At 42.0% G+C, this 13,504-nt stretch overlaps 1 protein-coding gene across 2 annotated transcripts; it reads right to left on the bottom strand.

The window, feature by feature from the left end:
• Window positions 1–467: 467 nt before the first annotated feature.
• On the bottom strand, window positions 468–9,508 carry pskh1 (protein serine kinase H1). Of its 2 annotated transcripts, XM_069528586.1 has the most exons (5): window positions 9,251–9,506; window positions 8,309–8,505; window positions 7,713–8,213; window positions 6,202–7,125; window positions 468–3,652 (listed from the first exon to the last, which is right to left on the bottom strand). In XM_069528586.1, exons 3-5 carry the CDS (start codon window positions 7,779–7,781, stop codon window positions 3,335–3,337), a joined length of 1,311 nt encoding a protein of 436 aa, XP_069384687.1. In that variant the 5' UTR covers window positions 7,782–8,213; window positions 8,309–8,505; window positions 9,251–9,506; the 3' UTR covers window positions 468–3,334. The 2 variants fall into 2 exon arrangements, with proteins under 2 accessions (XP_069384687.1, XP_019960444.1); XM_020104885.2 differs by having other exon boundaries at window positions 7,713–8,505; window positions 9,251–9,508.
• Between the last annotated feature and the right edge of the window lie 3,996 nt (window positions 9,509–13,504).

The following is a 13,504-nucleotide window of genomic DNA, read 5'->3' as shown; positions in this document are numbered from 1 at the left end:
CCAGAGGGCCCACAGACAACACTTTAACTCAGTGTCCCTGGTGATTCCACGTCTCCGCCAGCAGAGGACGCTGTTTACCGTCAGCAGCGATACATAACCACTTTATTATAACAGGACTTATTGTTATACATATATATATAAATATATATATATAGAGAGAGAGATAGAGATGTATAAATAGAGTGAGAGATGTATAGATAGAGTGAGAGATGTATAGAGATAGAGAGATGTATAAATAGAGTGAGAGATGTATAGATAGATCAAAAGGTAGAGATTTATAGATAAAGTGAGATGTATAGATAGATGTTTAAATAGATAGGTAGAGATGTATAGATAGGTAGATAGATATGTGAAGATATATAGATGTGTAGATAGATAGATATATTTATAGATAGATCAGAGACAGAATCAGGGCCGATATCAGCGCTGAGACAAACCTGCTGATGACACGAATGCAATATAACAAGTCTGGTTCAGGTGTTTTATTGGCACATACAACTTACCATTAAAAAAATAAAAAAGTTAATGGTAGAGGAATCAAAGTGTTATTCATTCTGACACAGTAACAAAAGATGAACAACTGTTTTCAGGTAACAGTGTTGAGTTGGCTACTTCATTTAGGACAGCATTTATACAAAAACACACACACATATATATATATATATATATATAAAATACAGGAAACAAAAACTTGCTGACATTCTGCAAAAACTGCTAATGATCTCACTTTGGTTATAATTGAAAATACAATAAGTACTTGAAAATTCTTTTGAGTCCAAATGATTTCAAATCATTGTGACTGTGATTCTTGTATCTGGCATTTTAAAAAGGGTTGAAAATGTTTTATTTCACACAAAGCTTTGCGCTGTAAGAAATCTGTGAACCAGCAGCCAGAATTAAGGCGGCTTCTATGTTGTAGATAGTATGACAATGATAATTCACTGAAATTGTGTACTTAAATACGACCACAGATATTTGTGAAAAAGGAAACAGACACATTTTGGTTGACGTATCTCTCAAACACAGGCAGAGTAAAGATTTGAGTGCTCTGATACCAGTTATAGTTCAAACCTCACTTACAGTCTTAAGAAAACAAACGTACTAACATCAGATCAGATGACAGCAGAGGGACAAAGAAAATCAAAAAAAGAAAATCCTTACATCAAGGAAAATGGAAAGAGTAGCGTCAGAAAAAACGACAGAGCATTCTGGAGCGAGCGAAGGCCAAAAGACAAAAACACAAGGAAAGACTGAGGTCAGCTGACATGGCTCGGTTAGGTTTCCAGTACGTGTTAAAAAGTTCACGACGACCGCACACTTTATGAGTCGGGGGGGCAGATCACAGCAAAAACACTCATATGAAGAAGAAAAGGCCACAATGTACCATCTGATTTACACTGAGAGTCTACTGACACATACACAACAACAGACACACCAAACAAAACTCAATTCATCTTTGTACACGAAGTGCTTTGTCAGATTAAAGGAAAAAAAAAAAAAAAGGAAAACGAGGCCCATCGATTTTTGTGTTACTACTAATATCACAGTTTCTGACGTTTCTGGGAATCATTAGAAATTACTTCATAACCCAAACAAAAAGAAACAAGTGTAATAAATCCAGAGCACTGACTGAACTGTAGTGAAGCACCTTACCATTTGAACTACACCACAGTATCACATAAACCAACGTTTTCACTCTACTGTTATTATACCTCCAGCTCTGAGTAGTGCAGTGGTCCCAATACCTAATCATGTGAGGACGCTGATTATCCACACGATGGGTATTGTACAGGTGATGATTCAGACTCAAAAAGAAGAGAACCGAGAGAGAGCGAGCGCAGAAAAGTGTGTTGTAGTATAAACAAATATATTTACTGTGGATATTGGGGATTTGATCAGCTACAGCTCTGCTCTTGAACCTCAATCGATTCTTAATTAAGTGCACATGAAGAAAATTAAAAATCTTTATGCTAGGTTTTGTAAATCACGTTTAAAAACATACACATTAATGGCCAACGTGCTCCTCGTTATCAACCCTCCAAATGGCCACATACCATTATGAAGTCAAATGAATGATTTGAATGGCTAATGGCTAATACGTTTTGGGTCAAGTAAAATAAAAGGAAGTAGGAGTGTATAATACAATACACTTAGGATTAAACACTGACAGAACAGCTTCACAATCTTTTAACAGCATCTGAACACTGATATCAACAATGGCAAGATTAGATAAGCTTTGAATTGACCACTAGAAAATACGCCTTCAGTTTTGCCTTCAATAGCGTGGTTATGTTGCAGTGTGTTTCCATCGTCCATATCTTAAAGGTTCAGTGTGTAATATTCAGGTGAAAGGGATCTATTGGCAGGAATTGAATATGAAATAATCCTTGTGATGTTTCGTCTAAGTTGTATGAATTGTTGTTTTCTTTACCAGAGAATGAACTCTATATATAAATACTTTATATTTAAATTGGGAGCGGGTCCTCTCTACGGAGGCCGCCATGTTTTTCTTCAATAGTCCAGACTGGACAAACTAAACCTTTTGAGTATTTATGACAACTGAAGGCTACCACAGGTTCACTTTCATGTCGGGAAGGGGAGGGTGAGGTGAGGGGTGTTCAGCTGCAACATGCAAATTCACCTCTAGATGTCACTAAATTCTACACATTGCCCCTTTAAGACAAGGTCCGTACAATAAGTAAAATAAGAAATTCACAGCAATTTTCAATCAGGAATGAGTGAGGAGGGGACTTGGGTTCCCCACTTCTAGAATTATCCCCTTCTTAGAAACGTCAGTACCCAGAACTCTGTTCAACAGATCCTCGCAGAAGGTCATTATCCAGTGACCATTTGAATGGAGACTAATAATCACGTCAACAATAATAAATAAATATGTAGAGACACAGGAATTGAAAGACAAAATTAAAAAGGAGTGGAAGGCACCATCCAGCCAAGGAGAAGGTGAAGGAATGGATGGAGAGATGATGTAATGAAACACTTTGCTGGTGTGTCCTTCTGTGTTCTCATCAGGAGATACAATACCATAGGAATTCATAGATTTCACTGTCTTCATGGATCAGGAATCACTTTTCATTTGCTTAATCGCCTCAATTGGCGATTAATTACTTTTCAACCTCAATTAGATTTATTGCTTAAAGAAACTGATTCAGTCACATTATTGCCCTCTTTTTAAAAAAAGGCAATGATTTTTGGATTGTAAGCCATTTTGGCCTTTAACACTGGAAGCGTCATAGAATGGTGGCAGTCATCGTGAAAGCTGTCTTTGTAGTGCTGTTTCCCTTTAAGTACAAGGTCCGCTGCCCTGGTCCCTCTGTCAGCCATTGTACTGCTGCTGATAGCGACGGTTCAGCTCGCGCAGCTCCTTCTCTCGCACCCGACGGGCTTTGTTGGATTTGGTGGAGCGGCTGGAGCGCGTGGACTGAGCCGACTTGGTGCTGTGGCAGCGCGAAGACGCCCGCTTCAGCAGGTTCTGAGATATACAGCGCTGTAGGTTCTTCATGGAAGAGGATGCGGCCATGCTGACGACCCAGGGGTGCTTGAGGGCCTGGCCAGCGGTGAGCCGCTCGCTGGGGTCCACCGTCAGAATTCGCTCCACAAAGTCTTTGGCCAGGTTGGACACACTGGGCCACGGCTAGAGATGGGAGACAGATGTGAGACACGTAAACAACAAGCTGAGTCAGTGGCAGGATTAAACCAGTGGTTTCCTAACTGAGGTGTGGGCGCAGAGAAATGGTGCACAGGAGTAACTAATCCTGTGCCTCATAGTTGCATCATGTTGCAATGAATAATGTAAAAATGAATTGTTAATGTTATTTGTTCAGTCTGTGCTGTTACTGCTACGAAAAGTCTAAACTGACAAAACCATAATTGATTAAACATCAAAAACAAGAGAATATGACAAATGAGCTTCTCCTGAATAGTTTCTAAGGATGCCCTCAAGATATACAAATACTCTGCTTTGATTAATAATAGTGTACATGTACATACATATTTTATGATTAGTTTCTTTTGTGAACTTGAAATGAGGCACATTTGAACGTATGTGTGTATGTCTGCGTAGACATATACCAATTATGTACAGATAATTGTTTTTTTCTTTTATTCACTTACTACATAATATATTTTTGTAACCACCTTCGTAATCCAAGTAAAAAAGTAAAGAAAAGAACCTAATACATTTTTGGACACATAAATATAACTGTGTATGATTCGGATAAAAAAGACTTGAAGTAAACTATATTAATTTAACATTTAGACACACGCTTCATCCGTTCTCAAAGTACGTGACCGGGAGGTTTCAGGTTTCAACATCAAAACCATACAAGTTACATAGTGACCCTCGATAGTCTTCCAGCTGCGATGTCACAAAATCCAGCTCCTACATACACGTGTGAAACTGAGACTTCAGCAGAAGCTTTATACAAAAATCTGCTCGTATGAAGGATCAAAACATCGATGAGTGAAGGGGGCTTTGAATAATGTAGATAGTCATCAGAAAAGCTCCCTGCACTAAACACAAGAGGGCAGCAGAGCAGTAGAAAGATGATGTCTACTCCACGAGAGACACTTTTTTGTTGGGTCCTGTTTATTGTAGACAATGTGTCTTCTTAGATTGTCTTAAATTGTCAGACTCGATACTGAATTTAATAAGTCTCTGAATGTCATGTTTCCATGAGATCTTATGTAAAATAAAATGTCTTCTTGTATTGGAAACTTCTCTTGAGTGTGTTTGTACGAATGACCAGTGGTGAGTCAAAACCTCCTGCAAATTCTTAAGGACCCGTCTCTACATTTCTTGTCTGTCCCGGCTGTGATTCATTCTCGGAGTGCAGCTGTAAACGTGAACCTTATTTATTGCAGCTGTAAAAGAACTCATCCCTGAGGGAAATACATTTGAGTCTGCTCCGCCTCAGCCCCAACTCCCATTTACCCTCAGGACACAAGTTTCTTTAATGTAACTAGATAATCACAGCAATCTGTTCTTCTACAGCATCTGACCCAGGGAGATAAAATGACCTGTTAATAAAATGAATAGTTCTCATCCTCAGTTACGACCGTATAATACGTTGAAAGCATCTGTAAAATACCTCATCAATGCAGAACCATTACAGCAGCACAAGCATTTCTAAAATATTATTTTTGTATTTCACAATCGTAAAGATTCAGACCGTAAACAAGGAGACAAAGCACTATCTGGCTTTAAGAGACGGGAGCTTATAGAAAGTGTTTCAGACAGAGGCTGAAAAGAGGAGCTGCAGCAATGGACAGAATGAAGAAAGTAACATCCACGTCTGACCTTGATGGAATTCTATAAAACTTATAACGTGTATTTTGTCATGATTAACATGAATCGTTGTGTTCCGGCCAAAAACCTGTATTGTGAGGTCACAGTGACCTTTTAACACCAAAATCTACTCAGTTCATTGTGAGTGCAAATAGTCCTTTGTGCCAGAAATAATGAAACTACCTGCGTTCCTATAGCATATCACATTCACAGCAATAGGACAAACATCAGGTTACACCAACCTTGACCTTTGACCCCCCCCCAAAATCTAGTCAGTTCATCCATAAGTCCAAAATATCTTTGCAACAAATTTGAAGAAACGAGAAAGGCAAGGACAACATGAAAACATAAAGCCTCCAGCCGCCACTGTCTCAGACACAAGGGCATTAAAACTGAGATGATCCGAGTACTCCCTGTAAAATATGACAAAACCAACCAGCTATTATTTGCGCTGGAGTATCTGTATGTGGGGCAAACATTAACCGAGGGCCTCTTCTGTAAAGCCCACTTGCAACATAAACATCCCACACTATGAAACAAAGGAACAGTCTACTCAGCATTCTTCCAACTAGATACACAGATAGAGCATAAATTATTGTGCACACACAGAGAGGGGGCATATTGACTTAGACAGGACAAATAAATGAGACTGAGGTTGGAATGGACATAAAATGAGAATGGAGGAGTTAAGTGCAAAAATGTGTGTATCAGTGTTAAAATCGTGCCACTTCACAGGAAAAGCTGAACTTCTTGGAAATTTGTTGACAAAGCCTCATGCGGTGTGAGGAATGTTGTCCAAATATGGGTGAAGTCTGCTGGAGACCGTGTGTGTGTGTGTGAGAGAGAGAGAGAGTGAGTGAGTGAGAGTGTGACTTGCATCTACTGTAACTCCTCACCTCTCCAGAGAAGCTGTACTTCCCCTTGAGGATTTGTCGGTACAGCCGCATGCGGTTGTCGTCCTCAAACGGCATGGTTCCACTCAGCAGGATGTACGATATCACCCCCAGCGCCCACATGTCCACTGCGTTCGTATAGGGCTTCCTCACCAGGATCTCAGGCGCGATGTACTCTGGCGTGCCGCAGGTGGTCTTCATCAGACACTCGTCCCCCTTCTTCCTGCTGCTGGCCAAACCGAAGTCGGTGATGATGATCTTGGAATCAGCCCCAGGGTGGTAGTAGAGCAGGTTCTCCGGCTTCAGATCTCGGTGAGTGATCCCCAATGTGTGGAGATACTTGACACCGTCCAGCACCATCTGCAGCACCCGGGTGGCGTCCCGCTCTGTGAAGGAGCCACGAGCAATGATCCGATCGAAGAGTTCACCTCCAGTGGCGAGCTCCATCACCATGTAGACACGCTCCGCCGTCTCAAACACCTCCATCAGCTGGATTATATTGGTATGACGAACGCGCCTGAGAACACACAACTCTGACTCGCACACCTCCCTCCCCTCCCGATAACGAGTCTCGATCATCTTGATGGCGTACGGCTGCCGCGTGCTCTTGTGTTCCACGCGAACAACGCGGCTAAAACTTCCTCGTCCTATCAGAGCTTTGATGTCATACTTGGCTGTGACCCGTGGATCAAACTTGGCTCGATATTTCGCCACCTTCTTCCGCTGAGGATCCGACAGTTCGGATGGGTCCTTGGGTGGCTGGGCGGAAGCGGTAGGAGTGGCAGCTTGTGCCTGGGCCTGATATGGGGAGGTGGAGTCGGCCTTATCACCGCCCCCACCACCGACCCCGCCCATCTTGCTTCCAGTGCCATCCCCTCGTATGAAGTGCTTAAAGATATCTGTCTGAGGGGGCTGCGGAGGATCGACCTGAAAAATCAACACAGTTCATCACAGAAGGAAATTACAAAGAATAAAAGCTGATTTGTGGAGAAATGACGCAAAGACTAAATGAATTGACATACGCAAACATAGTGATGTATACATGCTAGCACGAAAACACGTTGACAGGTTGGCGAGGTTTAACACTGACGTTAACAAGTGAGCCTGCAGATTTGTTTTCATTGAAGTATGAGGGCTGCTTTGTACAAAGTCGACAAACTAGATTGCTGGTAACGCTAGATTACTGGTAATTCTGTAAAAATATCTTCATGCTGTCAGAATACTTAGATGTTATAGACAGATGAAATTCTACACACAAAGCTTTAATAAATAGTTAGCTGGTTCACTGATTAGCTGATCTACAGTAAAGTTGTCCTTGTTAAGATAAAACACAGTATTTTCTTGCACCAGCTTGAGAATACTACACGTTTCTATCACAGATTCATGTCGGGTGCTTAGAAAAGTTTTTAATAGTTACGTGACATTTCATAGAGGACACGTTTAACTGATACTGTATGAACAGTATTATCAGATTACTGTAATTATAAGTTACAGTACTATGTTATTTCACTGACCTTTTTGACCAGGTCCAACTGAACATCCCCTGGAGGCTCAGGGAGGACCTTACTGTTCCTGCAACCCATCACATCACCTTGGGCCGCTGCCCATTCAGCCACGCAGGCCACCAGGAGCCCTGCCTCATCACCGCAACAGCCGATTCAACAGACTCAGGGCATCCAACATCCAGGCCGTACCCATGCGGAGACAGAGGGTTCATGAATAAAGCTGATTACACCCACTCAAGTCCCAATGAGCTGGCATCAGCAGTCACAGTTCATGGACACAAGCAATACATCCACTTCGGTCCAGTTTAACAGTCGAGGAGCTCATGAATGCATTCGGGTAATCACGTCGGCTGTCTCCACTCCCACAGCAAGTGCTTTGTCATTGGGTCACAATTTTCTTGTTATAGACCTGTGTCGATGGGTCACACGCACACCCGGGGGAGCACTGTATCCAGCCAGGGGGGACCTCAAACCCCTTGAAACAGCTACCAGGGCCCCATTTCAGATGACCTTAAATGTTATGGACAAAATGGAACGAGCATGAGTACGGATCCTCACTGCACAAAGAAAGACTGATCAGGAGAAGGGCAAGAAAAGCTTTGAACCAAGTTTTTAAGTATGGCCGCCTTCAGGAGAAATGCATCATCGTCCTCAGGATTCACGCAGAACTTCCACAGACAATCAGAACTTCAACTACATGCTCAGATCCATTGGGAGAAGCTGCAGCGTCAGCAGCGGTCCAACTGCAGAGAAAGCAGCTCCCCTGGAGAATCACGGCTCTGGATCACAGCGGAGGGAGGCTCTGAAATGAAGAACGTGAAAATGCAATATGAAACTGGAGAGTTCACGGTTTGGGCTCAACAGATGCACGGACATGCACCGTGTCCGTGTAAATGCTGAATACTGACATGTTAACTGCTTCCTGTGAACATTATGTGCAGTGATTTGTCATTTTGACAAAAAAAGTTACACACCAGAGTCACGAGGCCATATTGTAAAACTCAAACTGGGCTTGATCACAGACATGTTTCAATCTTTCATTGTAAAAAAAAAAAGAAAACCGCAATTATCAGAAAGTTTGTTACGTTATTATTAGAAATATTGTTTGACAAACTAACTTTACTTTGTCAAGACATGAAAACAGCTGATTAAGACGAGAGCTCCTTCAGAATCAAGTGAAAACATAAGAAACCATGACACTGTGAATGTCCACAACAAACTTTACAGTGTGTTTAAGTTCAGTTCAGATCAGAATGTCCAGGCCTGAGCCAGGTCAGTGTGGGACTTTTCTCCTCCTGCACCCAAAACATCATGGGACTTTTTTTCTTTTTCAGCAACATACAGAAACCCTGCAGCTGTCGGTAAAAACATCCACAATCGTTTTTTAACGAAACAAGCGACTAGAAGTGACTTTGAGGCTCACCTCGTAACTTCGGAGTGTGTGAGAGTGTGTGAGTGAGTGTGTGTGTGTGTGTGTGTGTTAGCATGCTAACTAGCAGCTAGCAGAAGGGCAGGACCCGCAGCTCTGCCAAACCCAGCCTCCTCACCCCACTCTCAGCTGAGCTCTCCATTTTCACCCCGACTTCACAAACAACTCCGCCGCGTCTCCGTCGGTAACAAAAACCTGCGGCGTCGGCTCCGCACTGGGCTGCCTCCCTTTTCCGGGGACGTCTCGAAGAGAGAACGGGGCTGTTGGAGAAATCGTAAAATTAAAGCGAATCAGAGACACTCGCTGAAGTCGGTCGCTCCTCCGGACGGTGTTTTTCGCTCAGGACCCAGATTCCCACAGGCAGAGGAACGTGAAGTCCGTGAACGCAACACGGGGCTTCCGCTTTATGTTTTCAAAATAAAACTTGGGGGAAAATGTCAATTCCTTCAAGACACATGCTTGAAAATCTATCTATCTATCTATCTATCTATCTATCTATCTATCTATCTATCTATCTATCTATCTATCTATCTATCTATATATATACCTATATATCTATCTATATATCTATCTACCTATATATCTATCTATCTATATATCTATCTATCTATCTATCTATACCATCCGTTTGTTTCTGGTGGTCTGTTGTTAATCATGTGTTTATTTGTGTAAGTACACTGAGCGCAACTCCACTAGAGTCAAACTCCGAGTATTTGTGCTCATACATGGCCAATAAAGCTGATTCTGATTATCTCAAGGGGTTTTACTAGTTTATCGAGAAACGATACGATTTAAGATTTGGATCTCGAAGGACTGGTTCTCTCTGTTGCTTGTATGCCAGAGAATGTGTTTTGTGTATTTAGGGATATGATCCATCCTCTCGGTGTTAGCGGGTCACTCGAGCAGAAGCATTTTGAATTAGCTGCAACTTTTCTGATCGAGGATATTTTTATAGAATTTCTGGATAGTGGGGGGAAGTGCAGAGTGGTTATCCATCTATACACACAGTTTATTGTGTAATGCTTGTATGTTGCATGTTTCTAAAGGAATGAGTGAGAGGTATCGTACAGATAATCTATGGGGCACATAATGTTCTAGCCGAGAGGAGATGTAGTTGAGTTGAGTGGCTCCTTTTTGGCTCGTGGGCCCCCACTTTGGTGATCAACAGAAATGCATATTCATTTTCTAGATGCCACACACCACAGATTATGAAGACGAATATGAATGTTTTTATATTTCAACAACCCAGGTCTGTGCATTTTTATATTGAAGGCCCACATTTACAACTTCCTGTACAGGTCTGTGTCTGGCCAGCTTGATGGAGCTCCTCTTCCACCCAACTTCTTTTGTAGAGACAGGACGACCTCCCTCAGCTTGTTTCGACCCCGTTCAGTCCTCACCGTCACTTCCTGGATACTGAGAGAAGTCCCTCACACAAAGTGCTGACATCTCCTCTTGGAAAAGTACTAGAGAGTCTGAGAGAATCGAACCTCAGCCTCACAAGTTCAGGTCAGAGGAGTCACACACAGGATGACTCTGAGCCGTCACCTCTTATTCTCACACACCAACCTGTGATGCCACAGCTTTGTTCTACTGACATCTGAGTATAATATAATTCATCTGAATATAATTAACATGGAAATAACATGAAAACTATTCTGTTGATATTTCACTCTGCTCTTTGGAGTAGTTAGGGATCAAATAAGTTATTTAATTCACTGCATACATGCAGATTGATCACTTTCTATCATATCCAATACTGTAAAACACACCACCCAGTCACCTCACTATGCCTCTGGTATAAAAACATCATACATATACATTAATATATATATATACACACACACACATGTATATTTATGTAGGATTCAACCATATCTGTATATGCATTACTTTCCTGAAAAAGTATTTTGCACTTCTAAATCCATTTTACTACTATTCTACTTTGCACCACTCACATCCTATTGACCCTGTGCCATTTGACTGAATGCGATGCTATGCTGTTATGTCACTTAAGTATTTAATATTCTGCATACTTACATATTTTGCTCTTGGTTCCCAGTGCAAGGCTTGAAACTGAGGGCAGCAGAGCTTTTTTCTGTGAGGGCTCTATGACTATGGAATAACCTTCCACTGGGAATCAAGTGTTCGCCTCTTTTAAATCTCGTTTAAAGACTCATTTTTATAAAACAATAGATTGTTTATGTCTTTGTGTTTGTTCTGTTTCTATGTTTGTGAAGAACTTTGTTAAGTTGTTTTTGAAAAGTACAAAATAAATAAATATTTATTTTCTAAATTCACTTTTTTACATCATCCTGCAGACAAACAAACAAACAAACAAACAAACAAATAAACAACCCCCTGGTCGAGATTTTTAAAAATCAGCCATGGTTCCTGCAGCACATTATATCACAATGATGTATTACAGAGTTTTTCCACCTGGTGTCACTGTACACATACAAGTGACTTCCAAGGCCGCCTCAGAATGTGCAGACATTTTATTTGGCTGCTTGTTCCTTTACAACACTTGTGCTTGTAAAACATTGTGGGATGAGTAGCACTTAGTTTAACCCTGCTCGTACAGCAGCAAGGAAATAAACGATTCACGGCCTTGACTCCGACGTTGACGTGAGGGACTGACTCACTGCTGACCGACCGTGACTGGTGCAGCCTCCGCAGAGTTTTGTGGAGCAGCATTAAAAAGTGTAGAGTTAGTAAGAGGAAGACAAATGTTCCAGAAAGACAGTAAAATTCATCTTATGATGCCAATAAAGCTCCTTGAATTGGATTGAGGGAGTGAAAATGAGTGTGAGAGGGGGGACGGGGGGTGACAGAGGAAGACAGGGGATGACAGATGGTGGTTACCAGACAGAAATATAGGGAGGTAGGGAGGGGAGAGAGACGAGGCAGCAGAGAGTAATCAAAATGGAAAGAGGAAGATGGAGAGAGATAGAAGAGGAAGGGACGACACAGAGAGGGAGAGAAAAGACAAAGAGGGAGGATGAAAGCAAAGAAAAGAGCGTCTCTGAGGGGCCCGATAGAGCCGCTCTGCTCTATCTGCAGTGCAGCCGAGGTCAGGGCCTCTACGCCTCTGCTACATCGTCATCCTCGTGATTGATCACCACCTCGTCGCATTCTGATTAAGATGCTTTGTCTGAGCGCTTCGCCTCTATTGACACTCGAGTGTGTGAGTGAGTGTGTATCCCTCTCCATCTCACTCTCTCTCTCCCCCAAAGGTCAGTATCATCTATTAGATCTAGATTTGCTGACTGCTGTATTATTTATCCACACAGAGGAAGAGGAGATGCTCTATTAAAAGCTCAATTGACTCTGTCTATGTCTCTGGCTCAATTAACATCCCCATGATGCGTCTCCCTCATTTGTGTGTGTGTGTGTGTGTGTGTGTGTGTGTGAGACAGAAGAAGAGTCTTAAAGTGTGTGTGTCAGTGTGTAACGTGTGTTTTCTGTGTGAGTGAATGAGTGGATGACTTTACGTGTGTTTTACAAGCAGTTTTGCTGCAGTGGGGAAAGAGGAGAAACTCTAGAAAATGACATCCAGTGTCAGATATGATTCTTGTTGGAGGATATTGCTATTTTTGTTTCCGCCCCCCTTCCTCTCGCTCACTGTAGCAGGGGACTCCCCCAGAGAATCAGGCGTGGAAAGAGAAAGAGACAGAGAGAGAGACCACTGCTGCATGCTGTCAGTACAATCAGGTCATAGTAAACTCACTATTGATTGCCAGAGGCGCATAATTCCCTGAAGGAATATTGCATGAATGTTATAGTGACACCGCAGGAGATAAAAATATCTCAAAATACAACACGCTCATTTCAAGGATGTTGTTGACCACCCCAGGGAAGATATTAGTTTCCACTGGAACATTACAGTGATTTGTCTATCACAGAGAGCAGCAGGATTTTCATTCGGTCGCAGTCGAATAACCGGACATGTCTGAAACACCTCCTACACTAACTTTTACAGTCCAGCTGATGGCCTGTAAGTTACTGCTCCGGCTGTGTCTCATTTTTTTATTGCAGGTATTTGTGAAGTTTAAAATAAATAAAAAAAGAAGATTTCCACGTCTAACAGATTCAAAGTCCCACGTGTCCTTAAAATTTCAAGTTTATGGCAACCCACAGCTGGAAAGTGCCCAAACAGATGGTTCTTTCTTGTGGTGCCTGTCATCAAAACTATTCCGCACAGAGAAGTGGAAAAACAGAAGAGACTCGATTGAGACAAACAGTGTCAGAGGCCTGTCGTTCAATCTGTGAAATAAAAGATTAGAAAACAACTGGGCTGCAGCAGGCATGTATGAACATTCAAGTTTTAAGGAAAATCCTCCCAATAAGGTCGGAGTAACTACTGGATAGT

This window comes from Paralichthys olivaceus, chromosome 7 (genome assembly GCF_024713975.1).
Source record: "Paralichthys olivaceus isolate ysfri-2021 chromosome 7, ASM2471397v2, whole genome shotgun sequence".
Taxonomy (NCBI): Eukaryota; Metazoa; Chordata; class Actinopteri; order Pleuronectiformes; family Paralichthyidae; genus Paralichthys; species Paralichthys olivaceus.
Note: the sequence above shows the minus strand (reverse complement) of the source record. Positions and strands in the feature narration are given on the sequence as shown.